Genomic DNA, 25,814 nt, shown 5'->3' with positions numbered 1-25,814 from the left:
CAAATTTATGGTCTCTATTTCTCTCTTTGTTGTACTACACACACACACACACACACACACACACACACACACACACACACGGGAGCATATCTCTTTTTCTAAGCCCATCGGCAGCTCACAAATCTCAGGGACCTTGCAAAGGAGACTCAGCTTCCTCCTGTTACCAGATCACTGTGCAACTGAAGTTGTTCCTCTTGTTTGGCAGGTGAGGAGGCTGGGCATCTACAAGAGACTGTGAGTTTGTCAGATAATATTGTGCAATAAAGAGCTGAATTTCATGATCAACCTTCTTCCTAAAAGTAGTCAAAGATGGTCAGTCATCTTCGACGATCTCAGTGACGAAAGTCTACTGCTTTCTATCTCTTGGTGTCATTAGAAGAACAGGGCATTGATTGTATGCAAATACTTTGCTGCAACCCAAGGTCTGCCCCTGAGCGGTCCTTGGGAGTCACAATGATGAGTTAGCTGTCACAGGGATGGGCAGCATTGTCATCCCAGGCACTTTTTCCCAGTCACCTACATTATGCCTATAGGAGGCTTTTCCATGCTTCTCCATCGTTTGATAGGGACATCAGGCTTGGTAGAAATTTACTGAAAGTTGAGATAAAGAGGCTTACAGTACTTGAAGGCTCTAGCAACTGAATGCTGGTCAGCTGACTCTGAAATAAGCCCTTTAATATTATCCCCCTCCCCCCCCGCAATCAGAGGCTGCAGGGAAAGAACAAATCGAGGGTGTATAGTAAATGTATGTAACTCTCTTGGCTCAATTCTTTTCACATATGCCGATTAATAAGTAACACCCCGGAATACATGCTTCTCCTAAATTAATGTGAAAAGATCCTAGATAGGTAGCTATTTTTTTCTATGACAGAGACCGGTTTTTCATTTTAAAACATTGTTAGGAAGTTTGCTTGTAAAGGCAGGTCATTTCCTAGGCGATACACCCAACTCCTAAGTGAACACTTACCTATAGAACCCGGGCCCTCAGTCAGTTACCTCGTACTGTTGGGAGGGAACATTCTAAAAAAGCTTCAACAGAAATTAATAGCAACTACAACGATAAGGGAGCATCTTCCATTGCCAGTGGTGCTTTCTATCTAAAGAGGTGTGGGATTAGTAGGTTGAAAATTTTCTTAATCTGAAAGCCAACCCATCCCCAGAAAAAATAGCCCCCAAAACACCAACCCTCTGTCCCCCCATCTCTCTCCCGTTTCCATGCTCTCTTTCTCTGTGTACAAGTGTATTTGTATTTTGACCATTAACGCTTGGGTGGAAAGTTGAAAGACACCTAACCAGCTGCACCCAGCCAGAGCTCATGGGCGGAGGAGCGAAGTTCTAGGGCTGAGCGTTCCTTTTTCAGCGCCTGGCCATGCAGGCGCTCGCGGATACCTGCCCTGCTTGGCGCCGCGTCTGAAGATTCGCCTCGGCACAACAGTTGAGTCTCCATCTGGCTACCAACCCACCAGAGCTTTCTTCTCCTCCATCACCACCTTCCTGCCTCCCCCTCCTCCCCCTCCTTTCCGTCTTCCCTCTCCACCCCCGCCCCCAATCTCCTCCTCTTTTTCTCACTACAAGCGGTTGCTGATGCTGAAGCCGAGCGTCACTTCGGCTCCCAAGGCAGACATGGCGACATTGACAGTGGTCCAGCCGCTTACTCTGGACAGAGGTAAGGGAGCGGCTGGTACATCAGGCCACAGGGTCCGCACAGCTTCCCCCTTCGCCCTGCCCAGTCCCACTGGGACAGCAGGATGCGCTCGGCTAGGGGCAACTGGGCGAGGACGATCAGTCTAGGAGGCTTTCGCGCCCGGAGCAGGACACTTTCTACCCCTCTCTCCTCGCCTCGTCCCTGCCGCCCCTTCTCGCAGCGCTCGCCGGGGCGTGGATGCCTTGTCGGGGCTCCAATGCTTCAGCCACCAGTCCTAGTCCCTTGCCGGGTCGCCTCTGGGCCCCGGCTTTGTTGGAGAGGATGTGCGGGAACCACTGAGCGCTGGTAACTGGAGAGGGGCAGAGAAAGCTCTTCAAGCCAGAGCAGTAAAGGGACCAGTGGGGGAAAACAGCTAACAACTGCCGGCCCGAGGACCCGCAGGGAGGAAGTTTGTCCCCGCGCTGGAGACAGGATCTGTGCTGCTGCGGTGACTGTGAGATCGCCCCGGGGCGGTAGGGCGCTTGGCAGGGTAGCTGGGTGCACGGCCGCCAGGCTGCCGAGCCAGGGCGCTGCCCTCGGGCGAAAGGGCAGAGCGAAACCTGGGCAGCCTAGCGAGCTAGGGGAAGCTGCATCCCAGAGGCAAGCTGGCTTGGCTCCGGCTTCCCGTCCGGAGCTACAGCTTGGGTCGCTGGTTCGCAGTGCTCCCTCCGCCTGCAGTTCCAGGCTGGTAGCAACTCCTGTCTCCTGCTCCAAACCAACCTAGTTCTTTGCCAACCAAGTGCACCTCCGTGCTTGGGCTGCAGACAGCGCGGGGACAAAGCGCAGGCTTGGTAACAGTTTAACTTCTAGCCTGTGACCTGTGCGTCCTACTCTTTGGCTGCTTGGGAAACAAGGGTTTGCCTCCTCCTCAAACCTTTCCAAGCCTGGTTACTGGTTTCTCCTCTAAGCTTGGGGCCTGCGTAGTGCACAGGAGTGGTACCCAACTGTGAGGGGGAGTTTCCTTTCTCCTTCCCCACGTCCAGGTATAGAGCGCCAGAGTCCCTGCTCTGCAGAGAGAGGGCACCTCTATCTCTGGTCCGAAGCGGCGGGGCTTAGGACCCGGGGCAGCCATTTGAAAATGCTGTGCTCAAAAGAAAATGATTTAGTCCTTCTCCCTCTAAAATTTCTCTTTCTGGGGGATTAAACTAGCGGGCCCAGCAAGGCAAAAAGAGCATCCTGCTGCGGAACACAGTGGCAAAGCTGGTAAACTCTGTTTGAGGTTCTTAATTTAGAGAGATCTCCGGTGACTTTACCTCAATCTGTTGGTGCCAGAACAGATATTATGTGGAGCCCATAGCAACCTCACTTGGGGTGAGAGTTGAAACATAATTGATTTTTATGTTGGGAAATGTTCGTTTACACGCTTGCAAATAACAGTAAAGAGCTCAGAAATCCGCCGTCTAATCTATGATTTTACCCCCCAATATCTTCTCTACTAAGCAGGATAAATCCACTGCTGGTAAGAGCCAAGCAGATGGTAAGCTATTAAAGACGATGGGTTTCCCAAGTATTTCTGTTTTAATGTGATGAGTTCTTATATTGTCCCATTACTAAATTACACTCATTAACCATCCCAAGTTTAACTGCGTTCAACAGTCCACGTTCTAACTCCGTTAGAAGCTAACGGTCCAAGAAGAGCACATACCCAAACAAGTTCATATCTCACTGCTACTATTTTACTAAGACAACTGTCCCACTTTGGGGTGGGTGGTATCTTAGCCCTTAGGTGCCCCAGTCAGTTGTTTTGGGGAGGTGTTAGGCAGACAAAGATTTAACGTGCATTCTTGTTTAGACTCAAATGGCACCCGTCCGTGATTAGATCCATACAGTAACCCAGGAAGTATTTACATAGGTTAACTAGGTGGGTATTTGAATGAACCATCTATCCATATTGGCTTTAACTGTTTGGTGAGTGAGAAAACTGTCAATAAAGTATCTTCCCTCTATTTAATTGTGATGATACCTTGACATGATTGAGCAGGTAATTTTATTATTATTAGGTTGATGGATCGTGGGATTCTAAACATTGTCCTTGAACAGGGAGGGCTTAACTCGCTTGTTCGTTGGGGACTTGGGACTGTTGATTGCGCTACAGTGCAGTTTTACCCTAACTTAGGCTTCAATGATTGGCCACCTACTGGCGACTAGATCACACTAAGCTCTGGGGTGCCGTTTGATATACTCTAAACTGTTCCACCCAAAGTCTTTTGGTCCCTCCAAAGTGTTTACAATGGGTTGTTAGTTTTGTCCCCGACCCCAGTGGGTGGAGCTCCTTGAGCAATAAGGCTATTTCTGTATCCATCTTCGATTTCCTCATAGTCCGTGGCTTGTGGTGGAAATCTCAAACTAATGTAGATTGGTGGTAGTGAACTAAAACCTGAAGTAAATCAAGAGCAGTTGGTTATGGGGATTTCATACCAAACTGAGATATAACCCGTGGTCTCAGCACTGCAGAGCTCTCAGGGTTGGTAGGGCACGCATGGGGAGGCTCCTAGGAACCCTTCTCCTATTGACTTGGTGGATTTTCATCAGCCACAGCTGCTACCAAGGCTTTGCCTTTGGTTTTTGATTTTTTTTCAAGACAAGGTTTCTCTGTGCAATCCAGGCTGTCCTGGAACTTGCCTTGTAGACCAGGCCGGCCTTGAACTCAGAAATCTGCCTGTCTCTGCCTCCCGAGTACTGGGATTTAAAGCCTGTGTCACCAGGCCCCACGTAGGATTGTAGGTGGGAAGAAGGAAATAAGACTCTTGTCAGGGACAACAAAGTGCACCTCAACAAAAGAGAATACACTCGCTATGATTTTAGGGCTTCCGGCTAATTTCTAGTACTTTAATTTACACAAAACATAAAACACAAAAGAAATAAAAAGATGATTTTTAGGCTATGCTACCTCTAAATGGGAGATTTAAATCTTGCTTAGCATCCCTTGGCAGCATACATACAAGCATACATACATGTGTATGCACATACATCATGCGTGCATAATACACATACACGCACACACATGTGGAATCTTGATGGAAAGTTTTTAAGGAAACAAATCAAAGCTACAGGCTTTAAATTGAGATTTGCTCACTTTGAATTCAAACGTGACAACTGAAAGTCGGACTGAGAAGTCATATTCATCCGGGTTATTTTTTGGCTGGGAAGTAAGATTTTAAAAGATCCAGGCTGGCCCGAAGGGAGAGACAGGGTGACTTGGGGGCTTTCACATCTCTGTGAATAATCCAAAGATTATTTTCTAGTGTCATCAAGACATTGGACTAGTCAACACTTCAAACCTTGGGGGTATGCAACGGGCAGCAGAGCAGATTACTGTTTAGTGATTCTTGATATTCGCCATTTACTTACTGAGGTCCTACTATAAGTCACATTTTATTTGGGATCAGTGTATGTTGAGAAACAAGACAAATGACAGTTCTAATTTCTGTCATAAGTAGGGGCCACTAGGCAAAGGTTTCTTTTTTAAGCCACACAAGCAACTCACTCATCCATTCGTTCAGGATACCGTTATCACCTGTTGCACACCGATCTATGGGAATGCAAGAAGAAAGGTTCTTTGTCCCTATGAGTCTTAAGAGACTACTAGAGGAGACAAATGGTAAGGGATGGATTTACTAAAAATTACTGAGTGTCACCCTTATTCCAAATACTGCTTGAAGCACTGTGGTAGTGCCAGTTGAGCAAAATAGGTAAAATCTAATAGTGTTTGCACGCTAATGAGAGGGATACAAGGAATACACACATAAAAGTGTGAGACTGATGGGGTAAAAATAAAAGTGAACAAATGGCAATGGATCACCATACACACACACACACACACACACACACACACACACACAGGCTCGCCCGCGCGCGTGCGCGTCAAAGAAAGACCCCTTGTGACTGTGACATCTGAGAAAGGGAGGAAACAAGCTTTGTCGATAATTGTGGGTAAAAAGCCTCAGGAGGAAGAATGGAAGCCCCCCAGCATGTCACATTTTTATTGTGAAAAAGCAAGCAAAAGAGGAGTCTTAGCGAATGGGTATTTGATGGTGGTAGCCAGGGGCTCAGATGACGGGACTCATAACGATGACGTCAGAGTATATGAGAATGTAAAATGCTCTGAAGCAAACTGTCTGAGAGGAGATTATGGACGTGAGAGCTACTTGGTTGGTGTGGATTAAGAACGACTCCCTGAGAGAGGGAAAATTTCAGTTGGTCTTCATAGATAATATTATTATGATCTTTACAAAAAGCAGTCATGATGAAGGAAGTACATAAGTACATATAGCATCAGTTCCAGATTTACTACTTGGTTACCATCTAGTTAATTCATTGAGAAAAAAAAAAGATAGTCAAAAATTAAAATTACCGAAAAACAATTACACCAGAAGGCTACATCATGAGTTAGAAATTTGGTTATATAGGCCAAGTAAATCTACAGATTAGCTTTACACTATGTTTTATTGTCAGATGATAATATCATATGGTAATTTGATTTTCAAGAAGGCACTAAACCCTTGCTCTTATGGTACTATACTTAAATCTTTATCTTAAATGCCAGTGATCTTGATAAGGGATGGCTAGTTTGGGGTTAGATAAACATCGGTGTAAACAGCAGTACATGTAATTTACCCCTGTGGCAGCGTGAAGCTTCTGATAAGGAGATGAGCGTGAAAATCATCTCTTCCCACTCTTAAATGTCCTCAGACCCTCTTCCTGTGTTCAGAGATTGGCTTGGCCAGATTTTAATCTTTAAAACTAGGAATGACTTTCAGCTAAACTCAGGGCAGCAAAGCAGAGTGCAGCCCGTGATACTGAATACTGCCGCCTTTATAGAACCTGGAAATGCCTCGCTGTGTTAAACATTGAAACCTTTCACTTTCCTGAGGGTGCAGTAGCTTCCACTCTCCTTCACATCCCATTTCAAGGTCAGAGCGGATAATATGAAAAGCCCCTTTAAATTTTGACCTTTGCTTAACCTTTCCCCTTCAAACCATTAAAGCAAAATGGTTTAAAAAATTATGACCCATAACGTGATAATACAAACCCTTTGCTAGAAAAAAAAAGGAATAATTTAATTTTTCTCTGGGTCTAGAGAGACAACTCTGCACTTAAGAGCGAGTGTTGATTTCAGGCCCTAAATTTGGTTCCCTGAACCCATGCCAGCAGCTCACAACCACCTGTGACATCAGCTCCAGGGGATCCATGCCTCTGGCTCTCCTGGGCAATTGCACTTATGTGGACCTAGTCCCTGCACAGAAAAAATAATGTATGTGCAATTGAAAATAAAGTAAATATTTTAAAATAAAATTCTAGGAGTTAATTAAAATTACGTAACTTACAAATCAGTGGTGTTCGATGACCTGATCAATAGGTTATGACCGATTTCAGTGTGTCCATAAGGCGAATTGTTGCGGCTGCCACCATCTAACTTTTCTGGGTTTCCACCTGAATTTGGATAAGTTGCAAAAATAGAAATGGAAACTGCAATTTCTTGGCTTCTTTTAATCATAATTTAAATTATTGATTAAACTAGTCTTAAGTGCATTTCCTCATTTTAAAAGATCAAACTTTTGTCCTTTGAAGTTTCTACTGGGAAACCAAGAAATATTATATTATGGATTTCAATATTATGGGGGGAAAACAGCACGAGAACAAATATTGAACGTCAATGAGAATCCCATGGTGCCACGGTTTTTGTTACATTTGGTACATATTAGCATTTTCTGTTCTCTTTTCACTTTTAAAGGCATACAGAGCCCATTTCTTTATGTATCTCCAATTCAAGCCCTGGGCAACCTATAGATTTTCTAATCAACTGCATTCACCGCTTGTTAGCTTTTTTGGTTGGTTGGTTGGTTTATCGAGAGAGGGTTTCTCTGTAGCCTTGGAGCCTGTCCTGGAACTAGCTCTTGTAAATGAGCATGGCCTCAAACTCACAGAGATCCGCCTGCCTCTGCCTCCCGAGTGCTGGGATTAAATGCACCACCACTCAGCTGCATTCACAAGTTTTTATAAAATCTGTTTTCAACTGAAAATTGCTCCTTCTCTTGAACCTCAGTTTTCTATCTTTGTTTTCATTTGGAGGGGTTTTATGATAGAAAAAAATGAGGAAGAAGAAATACAAGTGTGATAATTTTAACTACTGTTTCAAAGATGCATGCCTGACGATCTTGGTAGAAAAAAAAATGGAAGGCTAAGAATGTTGTATCTCACCCTAAAGCCTCACCAACATCAACAGCCTGGTACATTTCAGCTCATAAACATTAAGTACTTGTTTACTTTAAGAGAATATTTTCTGGAGGGAGCAATAAACATTTTACAAACTATTTTTGCTGAATGTCTTTTTTGGTGTGATCCTGCCATTCATGAAATTAGTGGTTTTGTTTCGTGAGTGTACTTTTAAGAGTCGCTAAAGGCTCCTAGCCATATAGTAGAGCATAAGAAACATTTCCTGAGTAATATAAACAAAATAAAGAACAAACAATGGTGGCTTTAGGTTATCAGTTGTGTGTACATGTGTTTGTGTATGTGTGTGTGTGTGTATGTGTGTGTCTGTCTGTCTGTCTGTCTGTCTGTGTATCCAGAAAATGGCCAGAAACAATGAAAGCCCCTGTTGTTGATATTCATAGTCTCCTTTCCATCTTCTGCATTGATCTTACTGTTTTAGTTGGTGAATGGACCAAACATTTAGTCACATAACAGGACCATGAAGACTTACCGAATGTGAAGAGCGGGCTGCAGAATCATCTGCTCCACCCCAGTATGCAAAAATGAGCTACTCTGTGATTTTATTTTTTACAACTACCAATTAATGAATGATAGAGCTATGGCATGATAGACAGGTTAAGACAGATTTATTTTGAAAGCACTCTCTGTTGACAAAAATGTCTTTAAACGTCACAATGATCCCACCAATTCATTACCTCTAATCAACGGGATCAAGAAGTTTTTAAGACTGGGTTGTGCTAAATAATGTGCTTGCTCCACTTGAAGACTTGCCTAGTGAAAGCAAATATGCCTAAAACCACTTAGAAGCCACGTGGGACTGAAATTTCTTTTGAAGTCGTACTCAGACATCTGTCTGTGTTGCACAGAAAGCCCAGCGCTCCCGGTTTAAACTAATCACCACGTCTAGAAACAAGGGAGCAATTTCAAGTCCACCTGGTTCTGTTCTTTTTGTTTACTTGCTTGCTGTTGTCATAGTAACATTAATTCTGCATAAGATCTTCTAGCAAAGAATTGCCATCACCAAAAAAAAAAAAGAGGATAGATTAATAAAAGTCACAGAATGTTCACTGAAACCCCCAGGTTAGATGGCAGAGAAGTGAGCACCAACTGACAACTGCATCTATTGAAAAGCAATGGAGTGATTGGACACTGTGGATAAGGGACTAATGGAAGTGATGCTTAAGAACAGTAGGTTGAACAGGTAGCATGAGTTCGGGAAAATGCATTTAGGGAATGACAGACCAAACTCTTTGGTGATATCTCCGAGCAGAACATAATAGAAGGCATATTATTAGAATGATAAATATGGACCATTAGAAAAGAAAGCGGGGCTTCTACAGCAGGTACATGGGCCGATGAGAATGGATTGGATGAATTTCATGGGTATAGCACAGCTGTGTTCCATCCTCCAGATGCTATTAACTGTGCAAGAGGCCTTGCTGAAAACATGGAGCTACGTGAAGTGGGCTTCTAGTGCTTGAATGCAGCCCTGAGAATGGATGGGTCTCAGTCTTCTGCATTGTTACTGAGATTTCAGCTGAGTGCCATAAATTATATTTTAATCAAATTTGTTGGTGGCATACAGATTTGGAAAATAAGAAATAACTGAGCCAACAATATCAGCATTCTAAGATTGTACCTAGCTAAAATGACAGCTTACAATGAAGCAGATAAAATTCAATGTAGTTTTCATTCATTACATGGAATCAAGTCAGAATGTGATTGGATTCGTATTGATGGCACTGGCACATGACTGGGACAATCTTATTTAAGAGTTATTGATTTGGAAAATATTGATCAATTAATTTAATAAAGTCAAAACAAGCTGTGTGATTAAATCATCAAAATATTAAAAAATCAATCTCTTTAAAGTTAAATGTAAAACTGTACCAATGCTGTAATAAAATACTAATATTCCATATTCTATGGGGGATTATTTTAAGAATTAGCAAATATTATCAAATCTAGGCATCACTCTTGGTTGGTATGTTCCTCCTGTCAGTGATGTTTTAGAACACAATGAAAACGATCATGCTCACAGAAAAGTTAGTCAACTGAGATACAACGGATAACAGTAGGCCTAAACGTTGTTTGTCATGTAGAGAGTTTAATATCTAGAATCCCCAACGGCAAAAGCCTGTTTAAAACTCATCAGCTGCATCAAGGTATTAACTAGAAACATGTTTAAATATCAAGATTCCCTCTTGGAAGGAAGTATCACCCCACTCAGCTTTGAACCTCCGAGGATGGCAAAATGGTAGGACTTACTTTTCCACAATGCTTTACATATGTCATAAAATGTAAGCCTAGTATGTGATTTTAAGACACACTCTTGTGGTGACCTGTGAGAAGGGGTTTTCTTCAACATGATAGAGATTAGCTATCAAATGCATTGCTGAATGCTGTATTTAAAGGTGAAAGATGGAAGAGTATATTTAAGTTCAAGAACAATTCAAAAGATTTCACCAATAATTGTAGATAAAAGTAAGCAAAAATTCTGAACACAGAGCTGTCAAAATTTCCTGTCTTCAGAGTATTTGATTGTCAATTGAAAAGCTATTAGAAGGCATAACTGAATTTCCCAGAGATAATCACTAATCCCATGAATCAGTGCTCACACATCCAAATAGTAATTAAACAGCAATCTCATATCCAAATAAAAAAAGCTTAAAAGGTCAACGAAAAAATAAACTACAACAACAAAGTACAATAAAAAGACAGGAATAGAAAAATAATAAATTTTGACTGCCTATTTGACATGCCTGCTATGTTTTTGAGAAAGGGGGATAGAAAGAAGAAAAGATGGATGAGGTCTCTCTCAATGATGTGCGTGACTGCCGGTTAGGGTAGAAACAAACATTTAAATAGGTGAGAAAATCGTGTGACTCCGGAGAGCAGTAAGTACAGAGAAGAATACACTGAGAGAATGAGAGAAACTTACGCACTGAGTCCTGGAAGGCTGTAAGAGTACGCTTCGTGAGAGCAGAAGCAGGCACTGTGCAAAGATGATCATTTTAATGAGGAAAAGCAAGGGAAAGAAGAAATCAGAGCATAGTAAAAGATGGGGATAGATGAGAAAGAATGCAGAGCGGGAGCTAGCAATACCTGCTTTAAGGACGCAAGCAGACGATGGACAGCAAAGACTGTGTAGACCATAAATGTGTATGGCAATATTATTTTCCTTCATTTCCTACTGTTTTCTCCATCATTTCAAGGGCACCATGTTATTTAGGAGGCAACATGATGCTTTATAAAACTTCTGGGCAGGAATGTCCTGCCTACTTTTAAGTCCTAGCCTTTCTTCTTACTAACCTCACCACATCTGCTGAAGTTGCTTAACTATTTTGAGTTTTGGTTTTCTAATCTGCAAAGTTGCAGATTGTAAAACTAATATCGAAGACGTAGATTTGTTGATTTTAATATTCTAATATGTATAAAATACTAAGTCTGAATCTGACACATAAAAAATACTCAACAGCCATCATCATTTCTTCCCTGAGCCCTGGATATCATGTGATCCCAATAGGGCAAGGATAGAAAATGCTTCCTTTACTATAGTACACAAAGAGCCTGGGGCTACACTTAGTTGGGGATTCGAAAGTTGCAGGAAGTTGTTGGGATGTTTAGATATCTAAAGGTAATATTTCCTATATATGTAACTTACTCTATACAGACACATTCCCTAAATTGTTCATTTCTTGATTGGTCATCAATGTCCTAACTCCATTAGGACACTTATAAGAGATGAATGACAGAATTGCTTTGCAGAGCTATCACCCTAAACATCTACAATTTTCATATTTTTGTATGGATGGTGTGTGTGTGTGTGTGTGTGTGTGTGTGTGTGTGTGTGAGAGAGAGAGAGAGAGAGAGAGAGAGAGAGAGAGAGAGAGAGAGAGAGAGAGAGCTCAGCACACATGTGCTGTGATGCTGGTATGGATATAAAAGGAGTTGTCACTCTTTAACTTCCACCTAGTTTGAGACAGCATCCTCCTCTTTTGGATAATATTGTTCATCATTCTCTATTACAGGCCAGCTGGCCCCCAAACCTCTAGGGGATTTCCTGTCTCTGTTACCCATCTTATCATAGGAGTACCATTGTATATTTTGGGGTATCATAATAATACAAATTTGTGTCCCCTAAAATTTACTGAGTTAATTATTGTTTTGGCTTGCATAATTTTTTTGGCTTGCATAATTTTAAGCAAGAAAATGAGGCGAGGACACAAGGGGACAGATTTTTTTTATTAAACAGAAATATTTCCAAGTTTGTTTCCTTCAAAATTAGAATTAGTGCCTTCTAAAACTATTGAGTCTTGTGTTCATGCACATTATACAGGGAAAAGATAATTAACAAACTTTGTTTTTTCCAAAACAGACTTCTATACTCAATAATGGTTTAGCGTGTGCTCTGTGGTGTTTTTCTAAATATAAGTTAGCCATACACAGATATGAAAATATGTACTAAGAAGATGAGAAGAAAAGCTAAATGTAATTTTTTTTTGCTCCCCCTTTTTAAAGTAGCTATTTAGTTTTAAAGGGACATTTGGTTTTCAGAAGCAAATGTGGTAGCTCATAGAAGAAGGTCTGGATCCAGACGGCCAAGTCTGAGTTCAATCTTCCTTTCCAATCACAGTCATGGACCGCCACCTCGTTATGCTTATGAGCTATGCATGCTGGGTGAGTTTGATCCTCTTGACACAAGCTAGAATTTCCTGGAAAGAGGGTAATTCAGCTGAAGAATCACTGTCTCTAGATTGGACCATGAGCCTGTCTTGGGGCATTTTCTTAATTGACAATTGAAGTGGGAGGGCCCAGACCACTTACTGACAATGCCACCTGTAGGCAATTGATCTTGTATTATATTATTAGAAAGTAAAGTGAAAACTGACTTGGAGGATACACCCTCTTTGGGTACAGGCATGAGTTCTCTCGTGTAACTAAAGCAAGGAGACTATTTTAAAATGTAAGCCATTGTTTGCGTGTAGTTTTTAAAGCAGATCAAGAGAATATCTTAGATTTTGTGAAACAAAAATCTTTGTAAAATTATAAAGAATTAAAGAGTAATAAAGAGGTGTGTGTGTGTGTGTGTGTGTGTGTGTGTGTGAGAGAGAGAGAGAGAGAGAGAGAGAGAGAGAGAGAGATGCAAACCATGAAGAGCAAACCAGCAACCAGTGTTCCTTCATGGTCTCTGCTTCAGTTTCTGCCTCTAGGGTCCTTCCTTCCCTTGTCGATAACCATACAAGCTGTAACATGAAGTAAATCCTTTTCTTCCCAAGTTTCCAAGTTTCTCTGGGGTCATGGTGTTCATTCATCACAGAAACAGAAAGAAAACGGGAGCATTATGTATCCTTGATATGTTTTTGCTGCAGTTCTCTTTATTTTCTTTGTAAAGCTGATGATAATGAGACTCCATCTCATTAAGATGTGGGGAAAATGAGCTAAGAATACAGACACCAACAGGTGTACGCATGCAAGTGCTCAAATGGAACCATCCCCACAGAAAATGCTCAACAGCTAGGGGTATCCCCCAGCTCCTCCTTCCAGGGTCATGCTTACTTCCCCAGTGCAATAAGTATAAAGGCTTAAGATTTAGGTAGGTGTGTATTTGTCCTACAGCTCTGCTGCTTACTGTGTTTATGGACGTGGAGTGGTGCTTAATTTCTGAATGCTCTATCTTGTGTCCCTGTATAAAAGCAATGACGCCTACCTTTACATGGTCATGCATTTCTTTGGTTCTGTTTTCCTTCACATAGCCATTCAGGAAAAAGGCTACAGTCTTATAGTTGGCAAGTCAAGAGTTCATTATAGTACCTGAAGAAGAAGAGACACTTGGCAGATAATTTAGAATGATGCATTTTGAGTCATATGGCCATAGCTCATATACATAATCACTGATGGCATGTCAGGCATTATTCCTAGCTCTTTATGAATTTTATTGTGAATTCAATCAGTCGTCAAACAAACCTGTGAGGTAGGTGGAATTGTTACTTTGAAGAATCAGGAGTTGAGGCACAGAGAGTATTGTAGTTCAGCTGGATTTGATTCTTAATCCCTTGGGTTTGATGGCTATGCTACGTTGTCAAGAACAAGTTCATAGGTCCGTAACATGCAATGAGGATGTAAGGAAAAAATAGAGGTAGCAATGCTTGCAAAGGCTTCAAAAGGGAGACAGGGCAGAGGAACACAGGAGAGCATAGAGCAGCTACAGAGAAAATAAGAGCAGAGATTTGCTCTTTACTTAAAAAAATATTATCTGTTACAACTAGGAGAGATTGATTTAAATCATGTATTTTAAAATTGTAACATGAATACTTGAAAATAGCTGGTGGTTAATACATGATTTGTGCTCGCGGTTTACGGCAGTTATTCTTTGGGTGAAAAAGAATCTACCAAGAGAATTATAGGAATACACCAGCAATATCAGGTGTATTTCTCCTAGACTGTACCAATGGAGCAAGAGATGGTGACAACCTTCAGATGACCTTTCAGTAATCTTTAGTGAACAAAAAATTCATATTTTGGAATTTGATATGTTCTCCAAAAGGTTTCAGGGCCCCAAGTTCTCTTTTCCCTGTATCTTGTTGCCTCCCAGCAGGAAAGGGAAAAGGGATTTGGGGATATATCACTACCTGAACTGCATAGTTAAGAAGGAAATTGTAGCGTCTATTTTTCCCGGCTTCCAGAGTAGTTCTGGGTATCCTGAGGTGCATAAACACACCCTGCTTACCCATCATTACTAAAATACATGCTCTGGGGTTATGGTATGGATTTTCTTGGCCCAAGTTCTATGCAGTCCATCATTCAACGTGGAAGAGGTGTTCCACCTAAGTCAATTTTAAAGGAATCCGAAGCATCGTTCTTCTTGTGTAGTATCCTTTGGTTGCTTGCTTTGATTTTCTGAGACAGGGTCTTATTCTGTAGGCCAGACTTGTGTAACACTCACTGTATAGACACTCACAGGCTGGCTTCAAATTAGTAGCAATCAGTCCTTTTGCTTCTGCTTCCAGAATGCTGAGAACATGTGCACGATCTGCCTCACACAGCCAGCCCTTTAAGCTAAATACTTTCATTAACCATTTCCCACTACGCTTAATTAATTAATATAGTTTTCTTCTGTGCTACGGCATCTATTTTCTAACAAATGAAATTTGACTAAGTGAATAGTGGAACATACCGTAAATAAGACAGAAAAGCTGAAGCTGTAACACGGATGGGATGTTGACAGTTATTTTGAAAGGTTAGAGGGAAGTTCTGCATTTCTTCAGTTTCAATGTATTTTAGTGAGTTGAGGTTGACAGTCAGAAGCTCTGGCTGAATGTTGCATTCTGTGGCCACTTGAACATCAATTTCTTCTATTGTCAGACATCTAAATACTGCCAATTAGGTGTACTAAAGATTGCTATCACTGTGGAAATGCTACAACGACAGACTGAAAGATTTTTCTTCCTTAAAATGTGTATGTTGAAGGCATATTTGCCAATATGAATGTGCTCCTGGTTGGAATCTGAGGAGGATTATTTGGTTTATATTATGTCAGGATGGTGGGGTTCCCATTTTTGGACTGCTGTGTCTATAACAAGACAAAGACGTTTCAGTATCTCTCTCTCCCTCCCTCACTTTCTCCCTCACTCCCTCTTTCTCTTTGTTTCTCTCTGTGTGTGTATACGTGTCTCTTTCACTGTTTCTCTCTCTTCCTTCCTTCTGTTTTCTTCCTTCCTCCCTCCTCTATTTTTTATTCCTTCCTTCCTTCCCTCCTTCCTTCCTTTTCTCCCTTCCTTTCTTCTCTTTTTCTCCTGCAATTTTGTTATAGCCCCCTCTGCTTCACCTTCTTTTTATCACTCTCCTTTTCCCTCTGTTTTCCCTCCTGCCTACTCTCCTCCCTTTGGACACCCCCAGAAAACTCCTGTGTAAATACAGAGGATCATCTCCCTGTCAGACCTGCCAGGACCTTCATCTAGGAAACCCCAGGCTCTATAGAGAACTAGTTCTCCGCTCTTTAAGAACACTGTCTGTGCTGTTTGATTACAATAATCTGCTTTGACTCATTCAAGTGGCTGCAACATGATGCCAAAAGCTGGTTACTTTATGAACAATAGACATCCATTGCTTACAGGAGCAATCTGGAAGCTTTCTCAAGTTCAAGGCACCAGTAGAGTGTTTGGTTTTTGCCATTTCCTCACAGATGGCATTTTATTTTTATGTCCTCCCTCACTGGAGCGCTGCTGCTCTGTGGAGTCTCTATTTTTAGGACACGGGTCCTATATAAGAGGGCTCTTGTGGTTGTGACTTTGTATCCCGAGTCTTACACCTCCTAGTACCATTACACTCATGACTCGGTACAAAAATACAACTTTTGGAAGGATAGATGTCGTCAGAACACGGCATGGAGAGAGCTAAGACAGTGTTCTCCTCTTTCTCTGAAAGTAGCCTCAGAAAGAGTCTTTCCTACTTAGCTGAGCAGATTAGCCATGGCATGACGATTTTACATGCATACATGTTAAGATATACATTCTTGCCTTCACACGTTCCATCCTGGGCTTAGAATTACCCACCATACACATTTGGGGAAGTTGCTTCTCTTGAGCCACTTTCTGTTCTTTTCAGAGCTTTAAAAGAAAATACACAGAGTGTCTCCTCTAAGAAGCTTCCCTGGGGACAGCTTATGTAGTTTAGTTTGTGGAGCTCTTGTCTGGTAGCCATTAGGCCCTGAATTCAAGCCGCACATCCTACCTCAGCACTGTGAAATAGGAGAAGAAGAAAGCAATGAAGGTTCTGCATAATTGTGCTTTGACTTGAAAGGTTTTACTTTTTGTAAATGACAAATTCGTTGGATGTAAAATAGTTCTGACCTTGATTGGTTTCCCTATATGAATTGACATTTTACTGACGTTGTATAATCTCCTTATATTTGCTTGGTACCATTCATGTGGGTAGCCCTGAGATCTAGAGTGGATAGTATAAATTTGTCTAGGTTTTTCTTTTTTGTTTGTTTTTGTTAGTTTTTGAAGACAGGGTTTCTCTGTCACAGCCCTGCCTGACCAGGAGCTCACTTTGTAGACCAGGCTGGCCTCAAACTCACAGAGATCTTCCTGACTCTGCCCCCTGCCCCCTGCAAGTGCTGGGATTAAAATCATGTGCCGCCACTGTCCAGCTTAAGTTTTTCTTAAAATGATGTTACTATGCATACTGTACTTCCAATCCCTCCTTCCTGTAAACTGCAGCTCTAGATCACATATGCTTGTGACTTATAAGCGCTGTCTACATTTTCAATGCTTGCAAATTCCAGAGACTGTTTCATGATACACGAAACTGGATTGTTTCCATTTCGCTGCCCACATGCAAAGCTGCCCCGGAACCGCACTGTGTTTCACCATTCATGCTTGTCTATGGCTGATTTTACCCTAGAGCTGTGCTGTCAACCAGCTGACACACAGACAGGAAAGTCTGTCAACCTAAACTGTCTTTTTAAGGAGTTAAGGAAAAAACAGAACCGGGTGGTTGTGGCTCACATCTTTAATCTAATCTCAACACTCCGGAGGCAGAGGCAGGTGAATCTCCAACTTCCAGGCTAGCTTGGTATACAGAGTAAGTTTCAGGACAGCCAGGGCTACACAAAAAAAACCCTTTCTCAAGAAAAAAGAAAGAAAGAAAGAAAGAAAGAAAGAAAGAAAGAAAGAAAGAAAGAAGGAAGGAAGGAAGGAAGGAAGGAAGGAAGGAAGGAAGGAAGGAAAGGAAGGAAGGAAGGAAGAAAGAAAACGAAAGCAGAGAAAATGGAACAGAGAAAGAAAAATGTATTTATTTACTTTCAATTTAGCCATTTGTGGAGATTTACTCTCAGCCTTCAGTATTAACCATGCACCTGTCACAGAGGGTTCCCGTCTTCCTGCCACCTACCTATGTTTAGGAACAGATTGTGGTTGCTTGTTGTTTGGCCCTTACTAGTCTGGTGGAGGAACAAAGAGCCTCCCTATAGGAAAGGCCTTTCATACTGAGTCTCCCCCTGGAATTTCCTTAACTCTGCTTCTTCTTTGGCTGCCCTTCATAGTTCCTCTTGGGTGGGGTAGTTCTCGGCCCCTTCCTACTGTGAGGAGGCCTGTAGCAGTATTGACATGGGATCTGGGACATTGGACAATGTTGGGCCCCCTCCTTTTCACCTCCCTCCTGGGACCACTTGATTTTCTCTCTCCTCCTGGATATAGTGCATGTTCATCAGGAGTCTTCTGTTGGTGCCCTTTCTTACTCAGGGAAAGGTCATGGAAACAAGATTTTTAAGGGTCTGCCCTTTGAGAAATGAGATAGTTTACTATCTGGGTTCACATTTGGATTGCTATCAATTTGTGTTTAAAAAAAAAAAAAAACCTGAGTTTTTCTTGCCTATTTGTACGCTCTGAGGTCTCTTTCTACCACACTGTGCCTCCTTTCTGCATGGAGGGGTTTTTGTATTCTTCACTATTACATTTTGAAAATGCACCCCATTCTCTTTAAGCCATAATCTATCAACAAGTCGGAGAGTTAAAAGGCAGAGCAAAAACATTTTTGATCTCAGATATTTATTTTCACACCTGAACCACTGTTTTGATATGTAGACTATTTATGTTGTTTCTCTTGTTTCAAATTAAGATCCAATCTAGACACTAATTTAGGTATCTATAACGTGGCAGGCTGAGTTATCACAGAAGCACTCCCATTACAAATGTTGAGGTATGCCGGATAAATCTCAACAACCAAAGTCCAGCCATCTCTGCTTTAGAATACAAATGAATTGTAATCTCCCATTGATGGGAATGAAGAGATGGGGGAGAGCTCTAAAGGCAGGGGTGTGGGTTATATAAACATTCAGGCAGAGGCAGAGAGAAGGAGATGAAAAGGGCTCAAATGGTCCCCATTTTAGAAATAGACCTCACAGATGAGCCACAAGACGTGGAGGTAAGACCGTAGATCTACACTGTTGCTTAGTGAAGTGTAGTACATAGCACACAATCTGTGTGGTACCCATTGCAGTGCAGGAAACGCTTGTTCAAGATACGCCCATCAAAGGGTTCCTAGGCTAGAGTAGATAAGAGGGAACATCTGGCTACCCCAGGTTCTGGCAAGTGTTCCCTGCAAATAGCCTTTGTCAATATGTGATCACAGCTGAAATATCTATACACATGAGGTGAACAGAACATGAACAAGAGTCAGTGCCTGGAAAAACAGCACATGAATGAGCCTGTGGCACAGGCAGAGGCAACAGAAGTTCAGAGCAAAGACTGCTAAAAAAAAATTCAAAGTCAGAGGCATAAATATACGTATGACTAAAATATGTACTTTCAGAAATAGAAGGTGTAAAGTAAGTGCATAACGTTGAAATAATAACAGATAAAATTGAAAAGGGCGCATAAGTACACACACTGACACACACATGTTCTCGAACATGCCAGTGTGCATACATACCGCACACAGAAGAAAAAATAATGCCAATGATATTTTAAATTCGCAATTGTTAAAGTTTTAGAAACTTCAAACAGTCTCTCTGTGTGATTTTATTTTGTCTGTACCCTCAGCCAGCTGACAAGGTCCTCTTCAGAGCCAAGCGCACTTTAGGCAATGGTCCACTCCAGCCTTTTCTTTGGAATGACTTGACCATAAGCACAGCTACTGTGACTTTAGTGTTAAAACTGAGTGAGCTATGGTTAGCTTTCATTTTTCTGAGACTCGGATCTGTTCTGTTCATGCTGTCCCTGGCATTGGAACCTTCAGCATCATCCTCCTGTCCACCGTCCTTAGTGTGGCCATTCTGCAGCATTTTCCTCCAGCTGGGCTGACAGCTCCGTCTCCAGCATCCCTTGTCATCAATTGTTAATGGCAGCATTTTCAGCTCCTTTCACATATAAACATATTCTTCTCCCTCTGAACTTGCTGTTGCCCAGTGTAGAGTTCCTTTTCTTCAGGAAAATACCTTGTTTTAAAGTTCACTCTCTGTCTTGAAATGTCATCCCCCGAGTATTTTCTACCCAATGTAAAGCTGTCTCCTCCCTTCCCCGCTGCCATTTTTTCTTGTCTGTTCCAGCTTTGTTTGTGTCTTGGAATTGTTATTAATTTATCGTGTTAGTTTCTTTCCTCATTTTTGTGACAGTATACCTATCAAAAGCAACTTAAGAAAGCAATTTTTTATTGTGGCTCTGTCTTGGTGTTAAGTCCATATTAGTAGGAGCTTGAGACACCTGGTCATCGTGTGTCTACATTCATCAAGCAAAGAGCAATGAATGCTATTCATTAGCTCATTTTATCCTTTTCATTCAGTCCAGGACTCTGGTCCATAGAATGTTTCTGCCTACTTTTAGGATAGGTCTTCCCATATCATTTAAAATACTCAAGATAATCTCTCACCAATGCCTAGAGCCTAACCTAATTTAGATAGTCCCCTACAGGCATTTCCACAGACTTTCTTTCTAGTTCATTCTAGATCTTGTCAAGCTGACTATCAATATTAGTGATTATACTATGTGCCAAGTATTTATTTTTATTTCTACCCTTTTCTCCCTTCTACTTTTATCTCAAATGATTAAACAACCATCTGGCACACTGTAGAGGCTTAGTAATTTTTTTAATTAATAAACTATGATCTGGGCATTGTAATTCGTGTTTAAGGGAGGATTCCTCTCCTTCCTCCCCCTTCTCCTCTTCCTTCTCCACACCATCCTCCCTCTTATTCTGTAGAAAATTCCAACCTGTCTTCTTAGCTTTTAAGTTTCAGTCTTATCAAGGAATCAGAGCCTTCTGGCCTATGCTTCCACAGTCCCTTCTAAAACGCTTTTGTAAATTCATTCCATCAGCATTCAAGAAATAATGAGATTCCAGCATGTTGAAGTGGTTGTGCTGGGTTCTAATGTTACAGCAGTAAGTGCGGTAGATGCAGCCTGGATGTGTTTTCCAGTGGGGGAATGGTGAGAGACCCCACACTTTCTATCCTTGTGGCTGTTCTGAGGTGGTGATAAGGGTTGAAGAGAATGAGTGTGGGAAGGGGAAGCAGTTGAGGTCAAGGTTTCCTATTTTAAAGACTGTGTGTTCGTCTCTCAGATACTGAGCCACGAGAAGAATTTTGTGGGAGAGTTTCATGATCAACTGATGCTTTCATAATCTCACACCTATGTTCGGGACACGGGCTAAAGCAGAGACAGAGAAGAAAGGTATTAAATGGTGCATTGTTGAAGGTGATACTAATGTTAAAGGCAGCAGCAGAAAAACAAAATAGTGTCCTTGTTTGGACATATTCAGAAGGCAAAGCTAGCATGATTTGAGGAAAGAGAAGATGTGGAATGTGAGAGAAACAAAGGAACCCTGGTGAATCAGGTTTCTAGTCTGTGAATCTAAAAGAATGAAATCACAACTTACAGACTGGAAACGACATAGGTGGGGAGTGGCTATAGTGTTGAACAACATGCATTTTGAACACGCTGAAACATGTATAAAATATCATGTTGAAGAGTCTGACTTAGCAGCTCTATGCAGCGTTCTGGAACTCAGGAATGTCTGGAGCGAAGCCATAAATGCAGGAGTTATCAAAATATAGATGAAATTTAAAACCATCTGGAGAATGAAAGGATGTAAAGTTTGCGAGTTTATTTCTGAGCAGTTCAAACATATATAAATTGGAGAGACTGTCCAGTGGGAAAGCCAAGATAGTGGGAATGAGAAACCAAACACATGAGTGCTTTAAAGAGATTGGAAGGAACGATGCCAACTAGATCAATTATTGATCTAGCAGTGTATAGGTCAGTGATGGACTACCATTTAGTTGAAAAGGTATATAGGGACTTCATTCGTGTGAGGTAACAAGAGTTGGGAACACATATGTTAGGAAAAGATAAGGAACTCATTAGAATATGCTCTTCACAAAGATCAGAGAATGAGGAAAGCAGCTAGATGAGAAATAGTATTAAACCAGCTTGAAATTAACTTAACACTATCTGTAATAGTGTTAAGAGCTGTATCTTGTGCTAACAACTATGTCTGTTCTCTTGGGTATGAGACCTACCCCAAAGCAGAGACTCACTTACACAAATTTGAACAAATAAATATAAGTTAAAATTATGACCTAGAATGTTTTAGCTATGAGATGGTTTCCTTTACCTTTTCTTTTAAATTGGACAAGAATATAGATGATAGATAGATAGATAGATAGATAGATAGATAGATAGATAGATAGATAGATACATACATACATACATACATGATAGATAGATACATACATACATGATAGATAGATAGATAGATAGATACATACATACATACATACATACATACATACATACATACACTGGTGAAGAAATACAATCACAGGTCATATGATTTTTCTGTAACTAGTTGCCAATTCTCCAACTGATCCAGTTATGTAAGTGCTATACACCATTACTATTTTTAAAAAAAAAGCATGCAGTTTGAAAATAATTTATTAAAGGTCTTCAAGAAAAGTAGCTTCCGTCAGCTATCAGACTTCTTTAAATCATTGATAAGGACAAGGAGTGTGTTTTTCTTTCGTTTGTATCATAGGATTTGCTTCACATTTTCAGAGCAGCTGTACCTGCTCATTAAAAGAGATTGCCCAGAGTTCATAGTTATGTGTGAAAAGTCCATCCATTACTGAGCTACAGTGCGCAATTATTTAATGGAACGTTTTTATACAATATGATACTGGGAAGTTGTAGTATAACAGATGCTAAGCAAGGCATCTGGGAAGCTACAGTCATGAATGAAATAAGGAAAGACATGCTGAAATGCTGGTTCATTGACTAACTTTCTTTGATGGAAATTAGCTGGTACCATAATTGGGCAGGGAGGGAGATACATGTTTGCCAGTGAATTTGAACATTGGTGACAGAGTAGATTAGCGGTATGTGAAGAATCGAAGTTTTTACAAAAATTACCCTGGGAGATTTTGTTCAAGGAACATCACTGAACAGAAATATCTATGATAAAATAAATTAGAAAATAGTTCTTTTTCTGAAATTAATAGATGTGTCTTTACCCGGTGAGACACTTTCGTAGGTCTCCAGATTGTATTCAGTATGCAGACAATGGGACACTGTTTAATGAGCTCAATTATTCTTTTAATTATCAGTGATTTCAACCATTTTCCTGGGGTGTCCGGATTACCTGGCCAGACTTTGAGAAGTCATGAGAATCAGAAAGAGAGATGAGCTATTAGGAGATGTGAGACTGACTAATAAATGGTGAAAATATTGATGGGAAAATCTCAAAAGGAAACCCATTGCTTCACGAAGTTGATGAGGTTAGTTTAGTACTGAGTGAGCTTCAGAAGCAGGGTGTAAATTGTCAGGGCTTTTACCAAGGAATACTATTCAAGACTGCGTCAAAAAGTGAGAAGCATAAATACCACATAGTATGTGTTGTTGAAGAAAAAATATATCAATATGAAGTTTACCTTCAGATCTTGAGAAGTAACAGCTCTATACTCCTTGAATACTTAAAAGTAAGTATTTTGGGCTTCCTGGGCATATTTTTTTAGTATTCAGATTAAGATATATAAAGAATTCCATATGCCGTGTCAGTAAAGTGAAATACCTCCTCCTAAACCCTTGGCACACTCGAAGTACCTGCACAGTCAGTGTATGGAACAAAGCAGAGTTTCGCCTCACCGTTTGAGCTTGCTCTCCCATCCTGTGCTAATTGCATGACAATCCTCCTTGTGAATACCTGCATTCCAATTCTAAATTAGCCATCTCCTCTTCCCTCCGTTCTCCAGGGCTCTTGCTCTATGCCACCCAATTCAAAGGCGCTTGTGCCTAGAGATCTACCTGTCAGCAACTGCAGGCATAGGCAAGGGCAGGGGTGGGTAGTGCCTGAAAGACTGGAGTGTTATAGTCAGAATTTTTTTTTTTAATTCACACAAACTGAGATGAAATGAGATGCAACACACAATGTCCTTTTGTTGTATTTAAATTTACTGCATAATTATGCCTACCTGCATCTCTGTTCAGAAAATACCTGTAGCAAAACGTGCAGATGCATTCTCAAGGTCAGAGTTTGGAGTTTGGAAGAGAAATATGGAGCCAGACGGTAAGCTCATAGGAAAATTAAGTCAGCCAGCTTTCCCCAGATGGTCACCTTTATACTGTTTTTTTGTAGCTTGTGAATTAGGCACCTGTGTTTTCTTCAATGCACTCCCTGCCAGGTGAATTCTTGCATTTGTCATTTTAATTGCAAATAAAAACAATAAATCCTGATGCTTTTTTTGTCTCCAAGAAACTTATATTTTTGTTGGCTGCTTTTGATCAGAATGAAATTATTATTTTAGAGTCCCTTAAATGCCTGTTTGAATTTTACAGTTTATTCGTGGATATAATCAAGACAGAGACATAGTGAAGAAACCTACATCAATAGTTTCATTTTGCCCTTCTCTAGAGGCTGACTTAAGTGACCTCTGCCTCTGAGACTTTTGCAATCTTAAGTGAACTATTTATTTTATTTAGAATAGGCATTTTTAAAGTACTATTAACAATGATAAGAATAGTTGTGTGGATTCCATATCTAATTGGTTTACACAATTTCTTGGAATGCATTCATCCAAGCATTGCATTGGGTGTTTCTCCCCACCTACATCTCCATGCGTGAGAAAACCATACTTCCTTTTTATATAAACAATGCGGTAAGCAATGTGCTTTTCTTAGTCTGCTTTCAAACTCGTTTGGCATTTGAGTTGGCATTCTATTATTGAAATGTCAGATGAAGATAGGAAGCCAGCCCTCCCATCCGGGTTTACTAAGCCAGCACAATGCCTTTCTCTTTCTTTTGCATTATGTGAATTAATAAGTGCCAATACATGATTCATGCATGCAAGAAGAGTTTGCTAAGAGACACATAGTACATTTTTCATCCCTATCTGCTAGAGTCATCCTCAATAAATGTAGCAGAATTATAAATGCACTGATAAAATGTGATGAAGTACTGGTACACAAGTTTAAATATCCAACTTAGGCACCACTAAGATAAGATAAAAATAGTAAGTTATAGTGGGAATGGTTTATGTTAATGTCACTTGAATATTAATACCTTCCAAATAAGGTTTATGTATGAGTAATTTGTCTTGTATTTTAAAAATGAATTAAGTAGCGGGATCTTAGTTATCTTGCTCAAAAGATAAAACAAATCTAAGATGATTTTAATCTTCCCCAAAATGAAATAAAACCAAGCTATTTATTATAAGTTTAAAACCTTATTGAACAAGCCATTGTAAGTTCATTGCATTTGCTTGTTTATTTTGAGTGAATTAGAATGTAATGGCTCATAAATTTGAAGAGCTACAAGTATAATTTGAATGGCATTTAGTGGTTTATAAGTGAAGCTTTTCCTCATCAGTCAAGAAAATATTAAATTACTTCACAGTAGAATAGGTGTCCGCATTTACACCTAAATATTTTATTTATAAAATGTAAAATTAACTATGCAATCTTGCTGTCTTCCTGACTACCAAATGTGAAGCTCCTGGGACTTTCTTAAAATATGTTTCTAAACCATCTAATAATTTTTATGCTTACAAAGGCTCAATTATGATTACAGAGCTACAGAAAAATATTGAATAACACATGTTGATTGGCACTGGATGAGAAAAGTGCTCAAAATGTCGCTTCCATTTTCTAGACAGGTGCTTTCATTGACTCATTTATTTATTCACCGTGTAATGGCTTGAAGCTGAGTCACTAAGAAAATTAAAGTATACTCTTGGTTATTGTTCTCAAGAAGTTTATAAGGTAGAAGATAGTTATTCATCACCTAATGATGACTACAAGTGTTAAATTACAACCATGAGAGCATGTGAAGCCAAAAATAGGTGGTATTGGGAAAGAACTAAGGCACACATTAGCTAATATAAGTTGGGTGGATTTATGAAAGTAAAATTGAATGATGGGGA

At 40.6% G+C, this 25,814-nt stretch overlaps 1 protein-coding gene across 2 annotated transcripts in view; it reads left to right on the top strand.

Moving 5' to 3' along the window:
- Nucleotides 1-1,356: 1,356 nt before the first annotated feature.
- The window catches only part of Lin7a (lin-7 homolog A, crumbs cell polarity complex component), a 121,937-nt gene continuing 97,479 nt past the window's right edge, over nt 1,357-25,814 (top strand). The window contains exon 1 of one of the 2 annotated variants that reach the window (XM_005358096.3): nt 1,357-1,666. In XM_005358096.3, coding sequence (XP_005358153.1) covers nt 1,585-1,666 — 82 coding nt within the window. In that variant the 5' untranslated portion in view covers nt 1,357-1,584. Of the gene's footprint in view, nt 1,667-1,972; nt 1,991-25,814 lie in introns of those variants that run through there. The other variant, XM_026784497.1, reaches the window with a different exon arrangement.

Source organism: Microtus ochrogaster, chromosome 24 (genome assembly GCF_000317375.1).
Source record: "Microtus ochrogaster isolate Prairie Vole_2 chromosome 24, MicOch1.0, whole genome shotgun sequence".
NCBI classification, from domain to species: Eukaryota; Metazoa; Chordata; class Mammalia; order Rodentia; family Cricetidae; genus Microtus; species Microtus ochrogaster.
Note: the sequence above shows the minus strand (reverse complement) of the source record. Positions and strands in the feature narration are given on the sequence as shown.